Source organism: Lytechinus pictus, chromosome 6, assembly GCF_037042905.1.
Source record: "Lytechinus pictus isolate F3 Inbred chromosome 6, Lp3.0, whole genome shotgun sequence".
NCBI classification, from domain to species: Eukaryota; Metazoa; Echinodermata; class Echinoidea; order Temnopleuroida; family Toxopneustidae; genus Lytechinus; species Lytechinus pictus.
In genome coordinates, this window is record NC_087250.1 from 24143381 (window position 1) to 24168281 (window position 24901).

The following is a 24901-nucleotide window of genomic DNA, read 5'->3' on the forward strand; positions in this document are numbered from 1 at the left end:
AAAGTAATCCACGAACGAGTGTGGTAAATGTCCCACTTGAAGGTCGTATACAAAATGTTGAAACTGAATGCTCAAACAACTTATGAACGTCTAACACATGTAAACTTAGTAGTCTGGAGCTTGTTCGAAATGGGTAAAATGTTATTACACGCATGGCCATTTTTTATATGCCAGTAGTGTGCAGTTTAAATTAGCTTTATAGCAACTTCCCAAGACTACTATTTCATACAATATGTGTGGCTGGATAAAGGATTTATACCAGCGTATGAGAATGTGAGTACTAGACACACAGTGTCTCAACTTACACAGTAACCCAATTTTCCTTCGTATACATTTATGAACTTTTTGAATGTGCTCCTTCCAAATAAAATTTTCATCAATTTGGATTCCTACAAAAGATGCTTCACTGACTCTGCCTATAGCTATGTTACTATGTTCACATGATTGTCTTGGTCCCTAAATGATTATATAAATTTTTCTTTAAATTTATTGTCAACTTGTTAACAAAACCTTTATTCATATCTCTTTAATCTCTTCGTCTTTTTATCAAAAGTCTGAAAGATAAGCAAATAATCTGATTTAAAAATGGTAGATCATTTATATACAACAGAAATAACGTGGGCCCAAGGGACTGAACCTTGAAGAACACCATATGTTATCATTCTCTGCCTAGATATTATTTCCTTGTAGCATAAGACTTGTGATCGATTTGAGAGGTAACTGTAAAACCAATTCAATACAATACCACGTGTACCATAATTTTTCAACTTTTCTAAATGATTTCATGATCAGTAGTAACTAATGCTTTCTTAAAATCAATAAAAATACAAGGCGTTTGCCTTTATCAATTGATTGCAAAATATTGCATCTACAAGGTTTATCAATGATAATTCAGTAGGCCTACTATATTGTCTGCGAAAACCATACTTATGTTTATACAATATTTTGTGAGTTTCCAGAAAATTCATTAGTCGACCATTAATGATTTTCTCAAACACCTTTTTGCAATGACGGGAATAACGACAGCAATGCAGACGAATATGGCGCCCTTGAGAAAGACTTCAGCAAGATATACAAAAGCTACTTACGCAAGTGGAGTGGTTTCGCACAGGACCTGATACCTACGCTTCCCATAGAGCTCTTTGCATTCCTGGCCCACAGGGATAAGCACTTTGCAGTACTGTCATTTCTGAGATTCCGACAGGTTATACGTCTGATGCGTGTGTCACAATTTTTTGATAGATGGGAACAGGAACTTAATATCAAGTAAGTAATGAAAGATTCTGATTGTAAGATGTCTCATAAATGTAAAGTGGTCACTTATTCTGGGTGGTGTTTTACGAGGAGTTAAATGTTACCTAGACCCCTGTTACACTGGATATCCTACCCAATACCAGTCTCAGGGCGCCCCGAGACTCGTTTTCAAAAAGTTGATCTAAATGTTTGACCCCCTATTACACCGGAATCATAACGAGTCTCGATGCCTCCCCCCCACTGAGACAGCTTTCTGTGCGTTTACAGTGACTTACCAAAGCTGTCCGAGATTAGTTGAGCAGGGCGCCAAGTGCGCGCTGTGTTTGTTTGGATAATCGTTCCAGGTGTAGCACATCAAGCGAAACTGTCTCTGACCCTGTCAGACCGCAGGTCCCTATGCTAATGAGCAAAAAGGCCAGATTCATCCAAATCATCTCGTGGCTGAATCCTCCTCCTTGCAAAATCTCGTGATTCGTGAGATTTTCTTTCTCTAAGAATTTACCTGTTTTAACCTCAAGTTAAATGAAATATTATTGCACCATCAGATAGAGTAAAAGTTACTCTTTCATATTGGTCATTTATTTTGTATACAATATTTTGTTAAATTAGTAAAATTTTTGGCCTGAAATTGTGCCTCAAAACTGAATTTTCTTCCTCTGTTTTCTTTTGCAAATTGTGCAAAACTTTTTATTTTGAGCCGCAATGATATCTATATCACCATAAAGCTGAACTTCTGTACTTTCTCACAATGCCACTCTTGATATGCAGCACCTTTTAATCGCGTCAAGATCACACTTTTCCCACCAAGGTACAAGACGAGATTTCTGAAATTTTGTACTTGCATGAAATCCAGAGTTCTGATTGGCTGGATAAGGTTCACAGAACAACAGGCGCGGGGTATTTGAGGAGATTACCACATGGGAAGTGTGACCTTCCCACGAACCCAAACACTGGAACCGTTGGAATTTGCCATTGTGTGGTCTTTTTTAATTACCAATCAGAGTGCAGTATACTTGTTTTCAAGCTGCTTTATGTACTTGGCAAATGAAAAGTGTGATCTTGACCCGATTAAACCAATTCTTATTTTGAAACCTATATCATTTCAAAGCATACATATTCAGCTTTATCATGATATAAAAATCATTTGGGCTCAAACAAAAATAAAGTGTGAAAATAGCAGCTTTTGTCAGGTGAGAATATTTATTTTGTAGCATATTTTAGATCAAAATTTTAACCTATATTACAAAATCCTTGAATAAATCCAAACACATGACCTGAAAGAATGATTCTTCTTCTTTACAATGGTACCAAATTCATGAAATTCGATGCATAATTAGAGCAGCAATGACCGAATGAAAAGAGGTGTTTTGGTCCGCATCAAGCTCATTAAATATGCAAAACATATAAAGTCATGAATATCACTTGGATGAAAGAAGCCACTTTATTGGGACCTGCAGTCTGACTGGACCAGGCTCGGGCAGGTTTGTGTTTACACCAAATCAAAAGCAGTCTTGGGGCGCCCCGAGACCGGTCTCGGAACACACCGCAAGGTGGTCCGAGATAGGTTTGCTGAGAAGGGGTCTTGGGTAGGTTTTTGCGTTTACACCGGATGAGAAACCTGCCCAAGACTGGTCTCAGGGCACGCCAAGACTACATAGGAAATCCGGTGTAACAGAGGTCTTACAGTCGTACACGTTCACACCAACGCGTACATGCTATTTAATGCTTAATTTTATTGATGGATATGCAGAAGTGACCATCCTGTGCGCATGATCTGGCCAATGCGATGATGTTATATACCACATGCAACTAAAAGTAAAGAGGGACTCTAATCTTGAATCTTTTTGAAACACCACCCGGTTGTGTCTAGTCCCAGTAATGGATAACCCTCTTAACCGTCACTGTTAGTGAGTCTTCAGACCTATACACTAATTAGAAATACAAACAAAAAGTTGGTTTTAAAACAAGTCTGACATATGCTCCAAATTGTAATGCCAACTTTAGTTTCAGTATATTGGTCGATTGAGTTGTATATAGTTGGTTATGTAATTGTTGTCTCTTGATTATCTTTTTCATTTCAGTATCCTGAAAGTGAGATTAACCAAGTTCTTTGTTTTACTGCTGATCATCATTCATCTGTTTGCTAGCATCTGGTACACCATAGCATGTCCTCTTGGTGTTTGCAAAGAAGGCTCATGGGCTACTAAGATGGGTAAGTTGTCCATCCTCCGTTTCTTCTTTCTTGTTCTCTCTTTTTTATTGATATTCTGTTATCTTTTCTTCACTTTTCTATTGCAACCTTTCTTCTCTGTCAATAATAATCTCTTTTCTATTTTCTTCCATGCACTTTGTTCTTCATTTTTGTCTCGCCTGCATAGCGTAGCGACTATAGGCGCCGTTATCTTAAGTTTTTGAAATGTCAACATTACTTAGAAAGTATATGGACCTAGTTCATAAAACCCAAACAAGGGTAATGGTGTATTATTGAAGATCCTTCCTGAGTTTCAGGTCACATGACCAAGGTCAAATGTCAGTTAGTGTCAACAAACTTTGACCATGTTGGGGGTTTAGTGGAATTGTCATCATAACTTTAAAAAATTTTGGATCTAGTTCATGAAACTTGAACATAAGAGCAATTAAGTATTCCTGAATACCCTGTGCGAGTTTCAGGTTACATGACCAAGGTCAAAGGTCATTTAAGGTAAACAAACTTTGATAATGTTGGGGGTATTTATGGAATCGGCATCATAAGCGTATGGATCTACACATGTAATTCATGAAACATAGACATAAGGGTAATCTGCAAGTATGTTTTGCACCCGTCTTAGGTAACATGATCGTGGTCAAAGGTCATTTTGGCTCAATGGACATACTTATCTCATTATCAAATGAGTGTTCTCTTTTGTGAATGATCGTTCAATAGCCGTTTTCAAAGTCTGCACTACTGCTATATCGAATCACGTAATGCAGGCGAGACTGCAGAGGCGTTCCACTTGTTCTCTTTCTCGTCATTCCACTCATTCCTATTCGCTTACCCAATTCACTTATTTCATGCATTTGCTTTCTCTCGTCAAACATTCCTTGCAGTGCTTCGCCTTTTCTCCCTTTTCAGAGTGTTTTCTTTATGTCCCCTATCTTCTCATCTATTTCTTTCACATGGGTTAAGGTTGAGGATCCATGACATTTGCTTAGGCGGCAATGCTCTGCTGTAAATTGCACACACTATATGGAATGACCAACTTCAACCCTGGATTTAACTCTATATCCTATCCTGAACCTAACCCTTTACCTTGCTAATATAAAACTCTATTGCAACCCTTCCTCTAACCCTATATCTTAGATGAAATAAAGCAAGGAGCAATTGTCGCCAGAGCAAATGTTGTGTCACCATGGTTGACTTACCATTGTTCAGTTTTTCCTTTTTTATACATACATGTAAAGGGAGCATTTATTTATAAAATGTTGCCAGTCTTTTGTGAAAGAAGTGAATATAGTGACTTAACACTAGTGAATCTGAAATATACTGTTTCCATTTTCCTTAATTGATTTAAAGACCCACATCGTGCCGAACTCGGCCCATGTGAGGTGAATGTGTAGACAGTAGACAGAAATTCCTTCAATGCTCCAGCAACCGATCAAGGTGGTTGTGCTAAAGCCAAAGTAATAATAACACCATGTTAAGCAGGGCCCGCTGGGGGAAACAGTTTTCAGAACTGAAGTGTCTACCCTTGGTAAAATCTGAAGTTATTAGTAGTAGTACATGTAGTAGTAGTACTAGTCCATGTTCTGTAAAGATCCTTACAAAAAATGACATGAAAACAGTTGCCCAACAGTTGCTATATAGCTCACAACTACCATTTATCGTCAATATTTGACAGGTTACAGAGGGAATGAACCATACATCTTCTATCGTTACTGCGATACTATCTACTGGGCTGTGGCTACTTTGACATCAACGGGGTATGGTGATATACATGTGTACAGTGTTCCTGAGCTAAGTAAGTTTAGATTTCAACAATGTCAAATGTAGAGCGAGCAGTCTTGTTCCCATACATGATACTAATTTCATTTGGTTAGGTGTTATCTTTCTCAGTCCCACAAGAAAATATTTTGACTTAATAGGTTTTATAAAGAATCCAGAATCCATTTGGTCAGCGTACTACCCACATTTTGTAATATGAAGAGAAAGATCTTCAGGAAAGTGAAAAACGATGGCTACAGTAGTGCTGTTAGATGCTTCATAGTTTCAATAAATAGCCAGAAAATTAGTCTAACAATCAGGAGAGTGATTGCCCCCCCCCCATTTGTATGTAGAAGAATGTCTGAACTTCAATATGTTCTAGATTTTTAAAACCTCTACATAATAGGTTTACGACCTTTTCCATCTTTCACATTGCATCTTCTATTTCGTGTTTGTTTCTAGTATTTGCAAGTATGGTGATGGTGTTTGGAAAGCTACTCTTCGGTTGGGTGCTCGGAAACATCGCCTCCACCCTCGCAAACGAAGAGTCGGGACGAGTCAGCTATGAAGAGAGACTTGCAGCGGTGAAGGTACGTAGGGCATTCTCACAATATTCACTCCTCTATCCTATTCTCTGTGCGTGATGAGTCTGCTTCAGGAATATTGATATTTATCAGCGATTTTCACTGCCATATGTTATAAGCTACTCCAAATCCTTGCATCTGATTAGCTGAGATCAAATCCATCAAACTCTTCATGAAACACTCCCTGTATATATAAGGTCTTTTGTGTGGTGAAAATTAAAGACCCAGACCGGACCCAAAAATGAAAATCACAAATCACTATATACCAATCGAAAGTTTATAGACTACTAAATACAGCAATGTAAGCTTTATGCATTTTCGCCGCTTAACAGCTGAGTATTTTGCTTAAGAACAGCTACAATTATCAGGCTTAGAAAACAGGCTTTATTGTGCTTTTCACCGGCCTCGAGACCGTGACGTCACGTTGTGTGAGAAGCGTTGTGATTCCATAGGTTTGTACACAGAAAAACTGGGTGATTTTTTTGCTTTCCAGATTACGCATTTCATTTTCTTCACTTCTATCACAGAGTGATATCACATATATTTGTTCCTGCACGCTTGAATTTATGAAATCTACAGTTTTGGACTAGTTTTTGCCATATTTTATTTCCTGCTTATATGGTGCAGATTTCAATTCTATCTGCATTCACATTATGTGTAACAACTTTTCCTGACATAGCAATTTAGGCCCAATATGAGCCAAACAAAAAAATCACACAAAAAAGTAGTGAATAGTTGTAAGTTTTCCTCCATTTGAACACTGAATAATTGTGACTGCCATTTTCATCTGAAAATGGAAAAAAAATTGAATTCATAGTCTGGAAATCAGAAAAATCACCCAGTTTTTTTGTACACAAACCTATGGAATCACGACCCTCCATACACAACATGACGTCATCATTTTCATGCGACGTTGGGGTGCTCAATCGAAACAAGTTCAGGAGGAGCAATTTCTTTGATTTCTATTTAATCTTTTAAGTAATGGAAGGAGATATATGTAATATTTTTGTTATATTTCTATTCTATGAATCATTACCTTTCAGTTGATGTATGGTTGTTTTTACCCCGGTCAGGGTCTTTATTTATTTAAAAAATCTTTTATTAAAAAAACATATACTGGTACAGCATAATAAATTACTATTGTTGGTACTAAAGTGTAGAAGAATAAGCAGCAGAATTTCTTGGTTGTAGGCTGATAATGAGACTTCATTGTATCCTCTTTTGCTTTTTATTTTGTGAAATGGGATGGAACCAAAGATTTTTTAGTACTGTATCATTATTAACAAATATCTGTGCTAATAAGTGTTCAAATTACATGTAATAAAAATCTAAAATAATTCCATTTTAGATTTCTTGCCAAGCATTTCAGCACCACAAAGTTCGCTCAACTCTCTCAAAATATTGCATTTTATATCATTCTGTCACAGGACCAAATGAAAGACATGCGATTGAACAGCAAGTTGAGGAATCGAGTTATTAGCTATTTTGATTATCTATGGGCACGTAACAAGTAAGTCAGAGTTTGGTATTTGATTGCCAGCTAAAGCGATATATATCTCTTTTTGATATATTGCTGTTTTCCCTCTCTTCATCATGTAGAGAATATGGTAATACATTTTCCTTGTAACCCTCTAGAAAATAAAATGAATTTCACCATGTAATGCTACGGTCACTATAACAAACACCTTATGAATGATTTCATACCATGTATCGGTCCCGGTATTAGTATGTATAAAAAAGTTTGTACGGCAATATTAAAGGTATTTGTGACCATCACATTGTGCTCATATTGATAACTCTTGAAATTTATTGGACCATCCTACCAAATAATTTGTAGTTGCAGGAATTGCATTGTATCATTACAGTTAAAGGACAAGACCACCTCAACAAAAAATTGATTTGATTTAAAATAGAAAAATCCAACAAGCATAACACTGAAAATTTTTTCAAAATCGGATGTAAAATAAGAAAGTTATGACATTTTGAAGTTTCGCATAATTTCATTAAACAGTTATATGCACATCCTGGTTGGTATGCAAATAAGGAGACTGATGACGTCATCCACTCACTATTTCTTTTGTATTTTATTATATGAAATATGAAATATTTCAATTTTCTCCTCTTTGTCAAGTGAAACAATGAATAATTCCTCCCTGAATATGTGGAATTAGCATTGTTTAAAATAAAACTATATGGTTCAGTCAAGTTGGTCCTTATTGTCAAATCTGTAAAAATGAAATATTGTATAATTCAAACAATAAAAAACAAGAGATAGTGAGTGAGGGACATCATCGACTGTCTTATTTGCATGTCACTGAGTTGTGCATATAACTGTTTTGTCAAAACTAATCAAAACTTTAAACTGTCATAACTTTCTTATTTTTATATCCGATTTTGATGAAATTTTCAGTGTTATGCTAGTTTGATTTTTCTCCATTTATTCAAATCAACATTTTCCTGGGGTGAACTTCTTTAATGTTGTATTTCATGAAACAGGTTAAAGGATAGAAAGCAGAATGTTGCTTCTTCATCTGAGTGATTCAAGGAATACAAAAAGAATTTGAACAAACCTTAGAAATACAAATCCAGCCAGTTTATAAAGCAAATAATGCACATTTTATATTTGTACTGTCGCAGGCATCCCGGGTTTTCACTATGTAATTTGTCGTGCATTGTATTTACCCACTAACACATACCTGTGCATTATTTGCATTATATGAGCAAAAGTTGTAAATCATACACTGAGTTTTCTCTTTTTCATTCTTCTTGTTCAGGGGTATAGATCAAAGTATCCTCTTCAGAGATGCCCCATTCTGTCTGCAGACTGATCTAGGTCTCGATGTTGCTGGCGAACATCTACAGAAGGTCAGTAGACAGTAGTCTTTCAGTGTTTCAGTTGGGTACCTTCACAAAGAAGCCATGTCCAAAACAGAAGTCTGAGCACCTTCTTTCATGCAGGAATCTCGCAATTGCCCTTTCATCTCTAATCATCACACTTCATCACAAAGGTGCTTTGTGTGTTTTATACTGACTTTCTCACATTTCCTATTGTTTTTTTTTTTGTGGTGAATGTGCCCACTGGGCAATTTGTTACCGATTACCAATTTTACCGGTTATTACCGGTAATATCACCCGGAAATTTGAGTAACACCAAATATTACCGTTATTACCATGTTATTACCGAAATTATAATTCCTGTTGATACCTGTTACTGTTATCACCCTGATGAAACCTACATTTACCTAGTTACAACAGGGTGATGAGGGGTAATAAGGGTAATGTTGAATGACTTTGATTGGTTATAACATTGCAAACTTTAGTAATAAGAGCAATCTTACAGCAATCCCAGCGAAATTTTCAAAGTCCAAAAAATTACTGTTATCACCCTGATGAAACCAACATTTTACCCAGTTACAAACAGGTTGATAAGGGGTAATGGGTAATGTTGAAACGCTTCCATTCCCAGACAGCAAAGTATCTGGATCACATACGGTTCTTATCTGGGATATCTGGGTCCCATATGGGCCCACATGGAACCCAGATGAAAACATATACTTGAACCCACATGGTGCCCAGATAGGACTCAGATGGAAACGAGACCTCCAACCCATGCGGAACCCATTAATATTGGGTAAATGGAGTAATATCAGATGGTAATATCAGGAAAATGCTGGGAATATTAGTTACTCATGAATATTCATTACTACAATAAATGGCCAAAATTTTAGCTAATATAGCTGTAATAATTAATGTGTTTATGTTTATGCAATTATTCCACCCAGAAAATTTTCAGAAAAATGTGTAGTTTATATATCATATTAGTCATAATCATGACATTAATTTTAGAAAAATGTTTTAGGGTTGAATAATTGTTAACCATAATTTGTCAAGTGTTGTAAACTCGCTCAATATATAGAAGTAAATGACAGGGTTTGGTGGATAGGTGTAGGATAGGATTAGGATTAGGATGTAGGATTTTAGGATAGGATAAGATGATATGGCTTAGAGTATGGAGTTGTAAACATGTGCTTCAATGACCCTAATGACACTAATTGTTTTTTTAATGAGCCGACATTAATTGGGTAATATTGGGTAAACAGAGTAATATGAGGTGGTGATATCATTAAAATGCTGGAAATATCGGTTACATCATACTGGGTAATATTGGGTAAATGGAGTAATATCGGGTCCGGGTAATAACGGGGAAAGATTGGTCTACTATTTCCCCGTTACTACCCACTGGTGTTACCGTGGTAATAACTACGTTATTACCTGTTACAACCCGGGTAATATCGGGTAAAATGCCCAGTGGGTGATACTTAGAGATGGGAAGACAATAAGGAATTCCTGCATGAAAAACTTCAGTAATTCTTTGCAGAGACTACCTGGTTTGGAAAGGATAATGGTTACCAATATCCTATCATCTTGGCTATCATACTCATTACTCGCCCAATATATTTAATTTCATGCTTCATTCTTCTTGCTAGGTGTTCATGATGGTATTCACAACCTTCTACTTTCTGTTAATATATTTAATGATACGTTGGGATTTATTGGACTTGGTCATGTGAATATTTATATCCTTGCAGGTGGCTCTTTTCCGAGAGGCTGACGAAGCATTCCTACGTGCTCTTTCCCTCATGCTCAAACCTGTTCTCTTTATGCCTAATGATCTCATCGTAAGACAGGGAGATGTTGGAGATGAAATGTACTTCATCTGTCGAGGAGTGGTATGATTCCTTATTTCTTTTATCCTCTCATTTGGAAAAAAATACACAACTTGGCATTCGAGGAAGCATGTTAACTTCACTTGTATTTGATGCCATAACGAGAAAATGTATCATGTTAGTAATATCTGAGATGGGAGTCTCATTAAAATTTATATCAAATTTCCATGGAAAAAGGGATCCTTGCCCCGAACCAAACCCATACAAATATCCCTCAAAAGCAAATTATAATTGTTTATTATGTAAATACAACCACAAATTACATCAGAAGAAAGCACATGATAATGGACACTAAAAGCTTAACCCTATCTTAACTGGGCTATATTCGGACCAGGGGGGGGGGGGGGGGTCAATTTGACCCCCCCTCAGATCTCGGTTGCTGATTGCGCAATCCCCGCGAAAATTTGCATGCGCGTAGAGCCGGGTTTAAACTACAAGAGTGTATAGAAAAATGTTCCAAAAAAAAATTTATTAATTAATTATTCAAATAAGCATATGAAATTTGCCATGAATTTGTTTTTTTGTGTATGTATTTGCCTTTAACTCAATTTATATAGCTAGCAGAATGCTAATTTTTGGTGGGAGTATCAACTATTACATTTCTAACAAATATCTACAAAAAAATAGCAAAAATATAATTAATTTCTTATGTATTTTATTTTAATTTTAATTCTTATGTATTTCTTTGTTTTTTCAAACCTTTGTTTTATATTGTTTTTCCCGATGAACTTTGTCGAGGAACCTTTTGCGATCATAAATAACATAAAATAGATCCATTTAAACCAACAAAACTAAAAATAATCATACATTTATGATTTTTGGTAACACAATTTGCATTGACTTTTTACATGGAATCATGTTTTTGAGCAATATCTGGTCTGACATGCACTTACAAAACGTTGCATAATTTTGGAACCGCATACCCGGGCATCGAAAATTTGGTCTCAAAAGATGCGCAAGACGGCGTAGTGACAAAATTTGTTGAGGATGGGGGGTCAAATTGACCCCCAAGTTTAATAAGGGTTAATGCATGATACATTTTTAGTGTCAACTCCCATCCCTAAGCTACATTCTTGATTTTAAATTCAGGTAGGTTTGTTTAATTCGTAGCACATGATGTTAATTTTGATCTGATTTGTAGCATTCAAGCATAATTTACCCATAAAGACCACTGCTACAAAAATTTGTTAAAGTCAAACTACCATAAACACTTTTATGGAATCCCCCTTGTTGGCCCTCCCACCAAAATTAGTGTAAATATGGATTTTTAATCCATTTTGTTAGATGGTCCATTTCAGGACAAAAAATTGCCCATGAAAAAATACATGGTGTACCGTGAAACCACTACACTCTTGTTCTTTGCCATGGAAACCTTCAAAAATTGCCCTATTTTGTTCTCTTGTCACAAAATTAAGCTTGTCCCATATCTCATGTCTTTTTTTTATCCATCTATAATTGTTTTAGGTTGAAGAGCTAGAAGTTAACAGCCATTCACGTGTTGCCCGAGTTTTAGAGTCTGGCGAATTCCTGGATGACATTAACCTCCTTTACGACGTACCACGGCGAACTTCATACAGAGGCCGAACCCACGTTGATGTTCTCTCATTGTCGGTGCACGATTTGAAATCAGTGCTGGAGCAGTATCCGCAGGTCGAAGCACAGATTCGTCGGATTGGAAAAGAGCTTTACTATGGGGCGCCAAGTGTCCGCCAGTGAATTAGGTCCAAATCACGGCATTCCGTACACAAAATGTGTTTTTATTCAGACGAAAATCATTTCGTCATGACGCTTTTTTATTTCGTACACAAAATTTATTTTTTGTCACACAAAATCAATTTCGTCTCGAAATGCACGAAATCAATTTCGTCTAGACGAAATGTAATTGCGTCCACAAAGTTTATTTGGCGTGCCATACGAAATGAATTTTTTTCAAACGAAATGGCGCACCAAATGTCCGATGGTAAATTCCGTCCAATTCACGCCATTCCGTACACAAAATGTGTTTTTGTTCATATGAAAATCATTTCGTCATGACGCAGTTTTATTTCGTATACGAAATTATTTTTTGTCACACAAAATCAATTTTCGTCGAGACTAAATGTAATTGCGTCCACAAAATTTATTTCGTTGCGATGCGAAAATCTATTCCGTCGACGAAATCATTTTGTGTCAAAACCACAAAAAAATTTCGTTGACGAAATGATTTTGTGTCAAAACACAAAAAAATTTCGTCGACGAAATGATTTTGTGTCAAAACACAAAAAAATTTCGTCGACGAAATGATTTTGTGTCAAAAGACAAAAAAATTTCGTCGACGAAATGATTTTGTGTTTTGAGTCTTTTTGACATAAAATCATTTCGTCTCCTCTGTCTCGAAGGGGACATAAGAAGGTCGCTGATTGGCTGCACCTTGCTCAAGCTGTTTTCGCTCCGGGACGATCACACTTTTTCACAGCTCAGATTGGCATGTTGGTGAACTTATTAGCTTAGATTTCACGTTATTCATGCCTACATGAGCTGCATACAACTGCTCTAATCGGTAGGATGTGGACGGACATTGCATTCGTAAGTTCAGCTATGTTTTCGACTTCAAAATTACGTTGAAAAAAAAATGGGAATTCGTTAGTCGTTACCAAACTTGCATTTGCAAAAAGCTGTGTAACAATACTAGTCCCGTGTATTTAAGTTTATGTACTGTAGTCAGCAGACCATTGGGGGGGGGGGGGTTTGTCTTTTCTGCACACCTAAAAAGTAAAATGGTTATGAATTATACAGGTTGAAGATATTTAGGCCTTGATCTTAATAAATAATGTAAAATTCATTCCGAGCAAAATGCTGAAAATTTCATTGAAATTGGATGACAACAAAAGTTATTGATGCCTGGCCGTACATGCCGTATGAAACTCTAACGTTAGGCTACTCCACTCAGTGACTCACGCGTATTGCGAGGTTAGTATTAGTATACTAACCTCGCACCATTAACCACGTTTGGCAATGGATTTCTAACTAGTGGGTCACGCGTGCTGTGATCCCACTTCTGGTGTCCACAACACACAACCATCGCCTGCTGTACTAGTATAGTTGTGGTAGCCCTGGCCCCACTCATTACTAGTTCGAGGTTAGTGGCTACATATAGTTGCTACAGTACATGTATAGATCTATAGTACTAACCTCGTACACCGAACTGCATTTGGCCCTGGATTTCTGTGAAGTTGGCAAACATCGCTTCATTACAATACAGAATTAATATTTGCCGAAACTCCTCGCTACTCACCGGGGCGCTTTGCGGTGAGTAGCCATAATACAAAAAGTCAATAGTATATTTTTAATTAAATCAAAATCATATTTAAAAAAAAAGCAAATTTGATTACTTTGGAGTTTGGACTAGAAAGTGACTTCGCGTGTCTCTTCTTTTTACGCAAATAAAAGGAAGCCAGATGGTGGCGCTAATAAATTTCACAGCCTTGATTCAGGCTCGCTTCAAATGCAGCTCCTCGGTAATTATGCCCCCGCAGACAAAGTCCGGAGGGGGCATTAAGCGTTGCCCCTGTCCGTTGATTCGCCCGCCCCCCCCACTTGGTTTCCGCGCAATAAATCGAAATATATTTCGATTTATATATATTGATTAAAAAAATTTTGGTGTGTAGGTATGTGACACCATAGTACAGGCTAACTTTGAATTCGGAGTCTGCAGGTCCAAGGTCACAGCTCATGAAATATCCGAGTTGGTTTCCACATGATGACTTATGAAATATTCTACATATTTAAACGAATTTGAGTGTGTAGGTAGATGACACCAAAATACAGGTTAAGTTCGAATTCGTAGTCGGCAGGTCAAAGGTCACGGCTCATTAAATATGCAATTTAGTTTCCACATGATTACTTTAAAAATATTCTACATATTTAAACAAATTTGAGTGTGTAGGTAGATGATACCAATACAGGCTAAGTTCGAATTCGGAGTATGCAGGTCAAAGATCACAGCTCCTTAAAGATATCTTATGAAATATGCAACAGATTTTTAAAAAATTTGGGTGTGTAGGTAGATGATGATGATGATGCACAGCATTTTTACAGCGGCGTAACAGGGTTCGGTGGCCAGGGGGGGGGGGGGGGCAAGAGCCAAAAATTTCCCGGTCATATCATGGTATGAAGAGGCGTAATGGTGTAATAAGGCGACTATTTTGAGAAATGCAGCTCCTTGGTAATTATGCCCCCGCAGACAAAGCCTGGAGGGGGCATTAAGCGTTGCCCCTGTCCGTTGATTCGCCCGCCCCCCCCACTTGGTTTCCGTGCAATAAATCGAAATATATTTTGATTTATATATATTGATTAAAAAAAATTTTGGTGTGTAGGTATGTGACACCATAGTACAGGCTAACTTTGAATTCGGAGTCTGCAGGTCCAAGGTCACAGCTCATGAAATATCCGACTTGGTTTCCACATGATGACTTATGAAATATTCTACATATTTAAACGAATTTGAGTGTGTAGGTAGATGACACCAAAATACAGGTTAAGTTCGAATTCGTAGTCGGCAGGTCAAAGGTCACGGCTCATTAAATATGCAATTTAGTTTCCACATGATTACTTTAAAAATATTCTACATATTTAAACAAATTTGAGTGTGTAGGTAGATGATACCAATACAGGCTAAGTTCGAATTCGGAGTATGCAGGTCAAAGATCACAGCTCCTTAAAGATATCTTATGAAATATGCAACAGATTTTAAAAAAATGTGGGTGTGTAGGTAGATGATGATGATGATGCACTGCATTTTTACAGCGGCGTAACAGGGTTCGGTGGCCAGGGGGGGGGGGGGGGGGCAAGAGCCTAAAATTTCCCGGTCATATCATGGTATGAATAGGCGTAATGGTGTAATAAGGCGACTATTTTGAGAAATGCAGCTCCTTGGTAATTATGCCCCCGCAGACAAAGTCCGGAGGGGGCATTAAGCGTTGCCCCTGTCCGTTGATTCGCCCGCCCCCCCACTTGGTTTTCGCGCAATAAATCGAAATATATTTCGATTTATATATATTGATTAAAAAAAAAATTGGTGTGTAGGTACATGACACCATAGTACAGGCTAACTTTGAATTTGGAGTCTGCAGGTCCAAGGTCACAGCTCATGAAATATCCGAGTTGGTTTTCGCATGATGACTTATGAAATATTCAACAGATTTATAAAAATTATGGTGTGTAGGTAGATGACACCAAATACAGGCTAAGTTCGGAGTCGGCAGGTCAAAGGTCACGGCTCATTAAATATGCAATTTAGTTTCCGCATGATTACTTATGAAATATTCTAAATATTTAAACGAATTTGAGTGTGTAGGTAGATGACACCAAAATACAGGTTAAGTTCGAATTCGTAGTCGGTAGGTCAAAGGTCACGGCTCATTAAATATGCGATTTAGTTTCCGCATGATTACTTTAAAAATATTCTACATATCTAAACAAATTTGAGTGTGTAGGTAGATGATACCAATACAGGCTAAGTTCGAATTCGGAGTATGCAGGTCAAAGATCACAGCTCCTTAAAGATATCTTATGAAATATTCAACAGATTTTTAAAAAATTTGGGTGTGTAGGTAGATGATGATGTTGATGATGCACAGCATTTTTACAGCGGCGTAACAGGGTTCGGTGGCCAGGGGGGGGGGGAGGGCAAGAGCCAAAAATTTCCCGGTCATATCATGGTATGAATAGGCGTAATGGTGTAGTAAGGCGACTATTTTGAGAAGGCCAGAACTTATCTTTAAAAAAAGTTGCGAGCGAGCGAAGCGAGCGAGCAATTTTTTTTACCTTTTTAATACAAAAATCCAATTTTGTGATAGATTTTGACATGATATCCAGATAATAAATTTATTTAATTCTTCTCTCTTTAGATTCCTTTTTTGTCACGGTGGTCTGTACGCGCCACTGTGAAGAGGATTATTTGCGGCAGTAGCGTGAAGAGTAAAAAACAAAACAAAAAAACAACGAGGGGCGCAGTATAGAACATGTGCCAAAAGGCTGCTTTATATATATATATATATATATATAAGTCCTGAGCGAGCGAAGCGAGCGAGAAAAAAAATCAACTTTTCATGAGAATATAACTTTGAGCTATTTTTTAACATATTCAGTAATTAAAATCATATCCTACAATACTTTTCCAACAAAAAAGGAGGTAATTCCTCCTTTTTTTTTAAATATTCCATTTTCAGTATCCAAATAGAGATGAAAATTATCCTATTTGGGAGGGTAACCATGGACCTGGGCCTTTACTGTGTATTTACAGTAAACTCTTACTAAATGAACAAATATATAAAAAATTTGGTTTACCCTACATAATAATCCTGGGCTACTTTTAGATTGCATAGCCCGGGGGGGGGGGGAGGCTTTTTGGTCCCCCTCTTCAGATCTCCGTCGATCGCAACGAAAACCAATACACACGTCACCATCAATGTAATCTGCAAGCATGGAGCTAAGGGTGTATCGCTGATTTTACAGAATTTAAATTTATTTTTAATAAATTAATAATGCTAATTTATGCCTAAATATAGAATTCTCTGCTTTAAAGGTAAATCTCTAAATAATTCCCCAAATTCTATGATTTCTAAACAAATGTGCTCCTGAAAAAAATGGTAAATCAAATTTCTAATCTTATGTATTTTATTGGTTTTATAATTCCATACGTATTTCTTAGTTTTGGGGCCTTATGTATTTTATTGGTTTTTTTCAATGGGATCACTTCGTGGTACTATTCCAATTATAAAAAGCAAAGATTTGATTATTTTCAACCAATCAGTGCAAGAATAATGATGCATTTGTCAATTATGACTGAAAACAGAATTTCCATTGGATTAAATATGTATACAAAATAAAATTTTTAGCAATTTTTGGTCCAACATAAGCTCATAAAATGTTGGGTAACTGCGTATCCGGGCGTCTCGAATTTGGTCTCAAAAGCTCTGCGAGAATTGAACGGGAAAAAAAATTGTGGTACCTCGTTTCTCATTGTGGACTTATCGTGAAAAATGTGGATAGGGGGGCTTATTAAGCCCCCCCCCCAGGGGCTAGATAGGGTTAATATATCATCATGAATATACAAAAAAAATACATTTATTTTGTTGCAAGTCACTGGAAAAGGTTTGATTCCTAAATAAATATTATTCTTCATGTATTATCAAATATTTAATTGAAAAATTTTAAGCTATCTTTTCATTCGATGTATTAAGCGCTATATAAAAGCGGATTATTATTATTATTATTAGGTTTTATCATAATTTTACTTTTTGAAAATTATGCTATTTTGTGACTAAGGCTACGTTTCATGTACTTTCCACCAATAGTATACGATATCAATGGATTCTAGTTAATCCTTTTGGGTAAGATTGGAACTAACTCTGTGTTTGGTAGATAAAGTTATATGACTAACTTGTCCAAGTGTTGAGAAACGGGCCCCTGCTGAGTACATGTAGGCCTAGAGTTTTTATGCCCCCACAGACGAAGCCCAGAGGGGGCATTAAGCATTGCCCCTGTCCGTCCCCCCCCCCCCACTTGGGTTTCCGCGCAATAACTCGAAAAATATTTAATGGATTTAAAAAAAATTTTGGTGTGTAGGTAGATGACCACAAAATACAGGCTAAGTTCGAATTCGGAGTCCGCAGGTCAAAGGTCACATCTCATTATATATGCAAGTCGGTTCAAAGGTCTGAATTTGTTAATTATATATATATGCATATTGGTTTCTGTATGATATTAAGTTCAATCATATTGAATGGATTTCTGATCGCGTTAAGCAGGGGCATCTGTGTCCTTTGGACACGTCAAATTTTCTTAATTATGTGTAATTGATTTTATGACATGTGTTTACATTTGCTGCAGATTCCCATTCAGCCGTTGGACTGAACCGGTACTGTAACACAGTATGGATGGTCAATATGAAGCGAGCTTCATTGAATTCTTCCAAGAGCTTTGTACTCCGTTTTGCTCATTTTGAAGATGGTAGCTTTGACAGGACTGGGCAAGTGACACGTCTTAGACAGGATGCTGTCCCAACCATATTTGATTTCCTGCCTCGTCTTCAGAAGGTAGAGTAGATCTATATCATACATGTGTTCTAAAGAAATATTTTCTCTGTATTATCTACCTTTGGTTTGATAGAACATTGCTTTAAATATTCCATTTTCAGTAGCCAAATAGAGATGAAAATTATCCTATTTGGGAGGCTAACCATGGACCTGGGCCTTTACTGTGTATTTACAGTAAACTCTTACTAAATGAACAAATATATTAAAAATTTGGTTTACCCTACATAATAATCCTGGGCTACTTTTAGATTGCATAGCCCGGGGGGGGGGGGGGGGGGGAGGCTTTTTGGTCCCCCTCTTCAGATCTCCGTCGATCGCAACGAAAACCAATACACACGTCACCATCAATGTAATCTGCAAGCATGGAGCTAAGGGTGTATCGCTGATTTTACAGAATTTAAATTTATTTTTAATAAATTAATAATGCTAATTTATGCCTAAATATAGAATTCTCTGCTTTAAAGGTAAATCTCTAAATAATTCCCCAAATTCTATGATTTCTAAACAAATGTGCTCCTGAAAAAAATGGTAAATCAAATTTCTAATCTTATGTATTGGTTCTATAATTCCATACGTATTTCTTAGTTTTGGGGCCTTATGTATTTTATTGGTTTTTGTCTCGCCTGCATAGCAGAGCGAGACTATAGGCGCCGCTTTTCCGACGGCGGCGGCGGCGTCAACATCAAATCTTAACCTAAGGTTAAGTTTTTGAAATGACATCATAACTTAGAAAGTGTATGGATCTAGTCCATGAAACTTGGACATAAGGTTAATCAAGTATTAGTGAACATCCTGCCTGAGTTTCAGGTCACATGACCAAGGTCAAAGGTCATTTAGGGTCAATGAACTTTTGCCAAGTTGGGGGTATTTGTTGAATTACCATCATAACTTTGAAAATTTATGGATTTAGTTCATGAAACTTGGACATTAGGTTAATCAAGTACCACTGAATATCCTGTGCGAGTTTCAGGTCACATGACCATGGTGAATGGTCATTTAAGGTCAATGAACTTTGGCCGTGTTGGGGGTATATGTTAAATTACCATCCTAGCTCTGAAAGTTTATGGATCTAGTTCATAAAACTTGGACATAAGAGTAATCAAGTATCACTGAACATCCTGTACGAGTTTCAGGTCACATGACCATGGTCAAAGGTCATTAAAGGTCAATGAACTTTGGCCGTGTTGGGGGTATTTGTTGAATTACCATCCTAACTATGAAAGTTTATGGATCTAGTTCATAACACTTGGGATATAAGAGTAATCAAGCATCACTGAACATCCCCTGTGAGTTTCAGGTCACAAAACCAAGTCAAAGGTCAGTTAAGGTCAATAAACTTAGGCCATGTTGGGGTAATTGTTGAAGTGCCATCATAACTTTGAAAGTTTATGGATAGAGTGAATGAAATGTGGACATGGGTGTAGTTGACAGTCTTAAGTCTCCGTTCAAATGTCATTTATGGTCAATGAACGTGGTATTATGTCATTATATGAATGATGTTTTTGTGAATGATTATTTTATAGTAGTTTTCAAAGTTAGCACTGCTGCTATATTAAATTGCGTAATGCAGGCGAGACTGCCAGAGGCGTTCCACTTGTTTTTCAATGAGATCACTTCGTGGTACTATTCCAATTATAAAAAGCAAAGATTTTATTATTTTCAACCAATCAGTGCAAGAATAATGATGCCTCTGTCAATTATGACTGAAAATAGAATTTCCATTGGATTAAATATGTATACAAAATAATATTTTTGAGCAGATATTATGGTATTGTAGATAATGCCATGGGTAACGCGCGTGCCAATTTTCGTCGCGATTGCGAGATCAACGGCCGAGATCATAAGGGGGGCTGAATCAGCCCCCCCCCCCGTCTTCTTAGGCGTCGAAATAGCCCAGTCTATTTAGGGTTAAAGATAAATCCCTAAATAATTCCCCAAATTCTATGATTTCTAAACAAATGTGCTCCTGAAGAAATGGTAAATCAAATTTCTACTTTTATGTATTTTATTGGTTCTATAATTCCATACGTATTTCTTTGTTTTGGGGCCTTATGTATTTTATAGTTTTTTTTCAATGGGATCACTTCGTGGCACTATTCCAATTACAAAAAGCAAGATTTGATTATTTCCAACCAATTAGTGCAAGAATAATGATGCATTTGTCAATTATGACTGAAAATAGAATTTCCATTGGATTAAATATGTATACAAAATAATATTTTTGAGCAATTTTCGGTCCAACATGAACTCATAAAATGTTGCGTAACTGCGTATCTGGGCGTCTCGAATTTTGTCTAAAAGCTCTGCGAGAATTGAACGAAAAAAAAAATTGTGGTACCTCGTTTCTCATTGTGGACTTATCGTGAAAAATGTGGATGGGGGGGGGGGGGGCTTATTAAGCTTATTAAGCCCCCCCCCCCGGGGCTAGATAGGGTTAATATATCATCATGAATATTAAAAAAAAAACATTTATTTTGTTGCAAGTCAATGGAAAAGGTTTGATTCCTAAATAAATATTATTCTTCATGTATTATCGAATATTTAATTGAAAAATTTAAAGCTATCTTTTCATTCTTCTATCTGTTTTTGTTCAATATTTCTTATATGTTTCTTTTTTTTAATTCATTCATCTCGTACAGAGTTCATCCAAGCCAAGGAATTCCCCGAAAGAAAGACGTTTTGATTCAGCAAACAACCTCCCAGATACTGCAAAGTCTTCAGCACCTTCATTTCTCGAGGACCACTCCTACTCAATATCAGAAAGTCCAAGAGGGGTAAAGTGGAAGATAACAGCAATAATGGACTATTAAAAACTTGGAGAAGAGGCTGAAACCACACAGCAGAAGTCCCGCCGTGTACATTACTTGCTCTTAAGTTTGGACAAACATGACTCGCAAAACTTTACAACAAATAATTTACGCTATGTGCATTCTGATTATTTAAAATAGCTCAATGAAAAAGTTTACCACTGGGCATGTAACAAAAGTGCATTCATTAAATTTGAACGTGTTGCAAAAATGATGTCTTACAGTATATTCATTCTGACTTAGAATGTCAGAAGAGAAAAAAGTTTGTGAAAAGTAGGAATGACAGCAAGCTGACAGAAGAATAGAACAGGATAGAACAAGGCGATAGTTATGAATGAGCTGTTGGATAGAGACAAAAAGATGAATTAAGAATGGGGGTGATAGAGAAAGAGAGACGGGTGTTGGGGGAGCCTGTGATCAATGCCTGAGAAAGCGAAGATTACCATAATTTTTTTAAGGATTTGAACAGTCAGGAAAAATCTGGGTTTTTTTTTCTGTTGGTATTTCTCAAAATACTTGTATGTTTTATGTAACGAAACGGGTATAATCCTTCGGAAGTTTCACTCACACAGAAAATATTAACTAAACAAAAGAAAAAAAGCCAAATAATTCACTGATTTTCAATTGTTCAGTAACTCTCATATCCAAAGTGCCCCCCCCATCATTTCAATGTATTGGAGAGAGAGTATGAACGGGACATGGCTGTCTGCAGAAAAAAAAAATACGGGGGGGGGGCAAAAATTTTTGGGGATATGTGCAAGGGAGCGAAGCGACAGCAGAAAATTATTTTGCAATATATGCGAGAGAGCGAAATGACAGAGAAGAAAAATGCAAGAGACAAGAGATTTGGGGAATATGTGAGAGGGAGCGAAGTGACCAAGCAGAAGAAATGTAGAGGACATAAAATTGTTGGGGTATGTGAGGGAGCAAAGCAACCGATAAAAAAAGCAGGTCAAAATATTTTTTGTGAATGATTATTTTATAGTAGTTTTCAAAGTTAGCACTGCTGCTATATTAAATTGCGTAATGCAGGCGAGACTGCCAGAGGCGTTCCACTTGTTTTTCAATGAGATCACTTCGTGGTACTATTCCAATTATAAAAAGCAAAGATTTGATTATTTTCAACCAATCAGTGCAAGAATAATGATGCCTCTGTCAATTATGACTGAAAATAGAATTTCCATTGGATTAAATATGTATACAAAATAATATTTTGGAGCAGATTTTGATATTATGGTATTGTAGATAATGCCATGGGTAACGCGCGTGCCAATTTTCGTCTCGATTGCGAGATCAACGGCCGAGATCATAAGGGGGGCTGAATCAGCCCCCCCCCCCCCGAAATGAGCGAAATGACAGAGAAGAAAAATGCAAGGGACAAGAGATTTGGGGAATATGTGAAAGGGAGCGAAGTGACCAAGCAGAAGAAATGTAGAGGACATAAAATTGTTGGGGTATGTGAGGGAGCAAAGCAACCGATAAAAAAAGCAGGTCAAAATATTTTCGAATATGTGTGAGGAAGCGACTCGTTCACTCTTGAGCAGTAGGGACTTGTTTAAAAATAGCTTAAGAAATATGCGTTTTCTAAGCATGGTAAACACATATTGTAGGCCTACGGTAGAATTTAGGTGCTCTAAGAGTTAGATTCTGAATGAGCTGCATTTGCTGGTAAGACATGCGCAGAGGATCTTTGTCTTTCATCCATTTTCCACACTTTTCTTTTGATTTCAGTTTCCAGGCAGAAAGGCCCACCCTCCTGTGGAAGCCAATGGGGCAGGGGATTATATGCTTAAAATGCCAATTTTTCTGGTTGGAATATCAAACATTATCCTGAGCTTCGCGCTCATTTTAAAAATTATGTATAAACTATTAATGCTGATAAATACATTTAGATGTGCAGTGCTCTCTTGTAAAGCAGTTTTGTACTGAAGAGGCTACCCTGGGTAAATAAAACAGAATAAATGAATAAAGAAATAAATAAAAATGATGTTTCTAATCTCAGACTTTCTTATGCCCCTCGAAAGCTCACCCCTTCTTTGTTTCTCTTTTGATATCTAAAGTTCCGGTTTTTCCCTTTCTATCGTGCACTATTCTAAGCCCCAGCCCCACTGGCTTCCACAGGAAGGGGGGGGGGGGGGGCTTCCCCTGAAAACTGAAATCCAACAAAAGAAATTTGAAAAATAAAAATGGATAAGAGACACAGATCCTTGCCGCATGTCTTACCAGCCAATACAGTTCATTCAGAATTTGACTCGTAAAACACCTAAATTCTACCGTAGGCCTATAATAGGTTTATTGCCATTTCGTCTACTGCCATTTTGTCCACTCACCAAATGGTATGTCATTTCATCTACCATCAGTTGTTCCTTTTCCACATCTTCCAATTACCATTTTGTCCAATAGCTAGTTCGTCTAATAACCAATTTGTCTACTTTCATTTGGTCTAATTGTATTTTTGGCCAATTTGTCCAATAGCCACTTTGTCCATTTTCATTATGTCTATTACCATTTAGTCCAATAGCCAATTGGTCTAAGGGCAAATGGCCACTGACCACTTAGTCTACTTACATTTTGTCTATGTTCCATTTTGTCCAACTGCAGTTGATCCACTGTCACTTAGTCTAAACCCATTTCATCTAACAATCATTTGGTCTAATCATCAATGGGTCCAATTGCCATCCCGGTCAATATTCGTTTCGTCTACAATCAAATAGGAATAGTCTCCTACTAGCAGTCCTTCTAGTTTGGTGCCTGTGTATTGCTACCTCGACTCCTGTTGCTCTTGTGATTTGTTATTAATTTACACCTGTCGTTTGATTAATCTTTTATTAGTGTTTTTTTAAGCTCCATTGTAATACATTTTATGTTTTTATGTAATGTTCTCCCCATCCTTTCCCACTTTTCTCTCTTTTTAATTTTTTTTGTACCGTCCAAGGCTGTTATCGTTATTATTATAGTACATTTCTTGTTTATTAGTACTATCATTAATTACTATTATTACAATTATTATCATTGTTATATGATGAGTGATGATTATCATTTTTAGGTGTGCATTTGTAAAAAAAAAGAAATGAGGGTAAATTCCAAATCAAAGGACCCTATTTCAATTTTATCAATTTTAACCACTCCAATTCCCCCTTTTGTGTGCGTGATGTGGTAGAGAGAGCGGGGGGGGGGGGGGGGGGGGTAGGAGGCTGCATGCTGTACCGCATCATTCCATTCCTGATAGCAGGCCTAGTTATATATTTTTTTATCTTCATGAATTTCAAGGTATATTTAAGAAGTCATTTCGTCCCCCCCCGGATGATGCATTATATTTGTATTAGACAACATGGCTATTGGACCAATTGGCTATTAGACTAAATGACTATTGGACGATTTGAGAATTGGACGAACTGGGCGATTTGGTTGTTAGACAAACTGATTATTGGACCTAATGGGTGGTGGACGAAATGATAGACGAAATGACAATTATCCGGTAGATAATTTG

General features: G+C 36.9%; 1 protein-coding gene and 1 long non-coding RNA gene across 2 annotated transcripts; both read left to right on the forward strand.

Annotated features, from left to right (window-relative positions):
* The first annotated feature begins 232 nt into the window (after positions 1-232).
* Positions 233-12242, forward strand: LOC135154352 (cyclic nucleotide-gated cation channel-like). Its single transcript, XM_064100489.1, has 9 exons — positions 233-273; positions 1027-1266; positions 3336-3466; positions 5133-5252; positions 5678-5805; positions 7227-7309; positions 8574-8664; positions 10389-10529; positions 11991-12242. The coding sequence occupies exons 1-9, from the start codon at positions 233-235 to the stop codon at positions 12240-12242; spliced, it is 1227 nt and encodes a 408-aa protein (XP_063956559.1).
* Positions 12243-12860: 618 nt separating this feature from the next.
* Positions 12861-21622, forward strand: LOC135154564 (uncharacterized). Its single transcript, XR_010293959.1, has 3 exons — positions 12861-13091; positions 18399-18604; positions 21244-21622. It is a non-coding gene; the product is annotated as an uncharacterized LOC135154564 (long non-coding RNA).
* Positions 21623-24901: the final 3279 nt, after the last annotated feature.

What these genes read in the sequence shown, in the direction of transcription:
- LOC135154352 (XM_064100489.1), top strand. Translation starts at nt 233, where the DNA reads ATGTGTGGCTGGATAAAGGATTTATACCAGCGTATGAGAAT. An exon ending in TTATACCAGCGTATGAGAAT is followed by an intron (nt 274 to 1,026) that starts GTGAGTACTAGA and finishes GAATAACGACAG; the next exon opens with CAATGCAGACGAATATGGCG. An exon ending in CTGGCGAACATCTACAGAAG is followed by an intron (nt 8,665 to 10,388) that starts GTCAGTAGACAG and finishes ATATCCTTGCAG; the next exon opens with GTGGCTCTTTTCCGAGAGGC.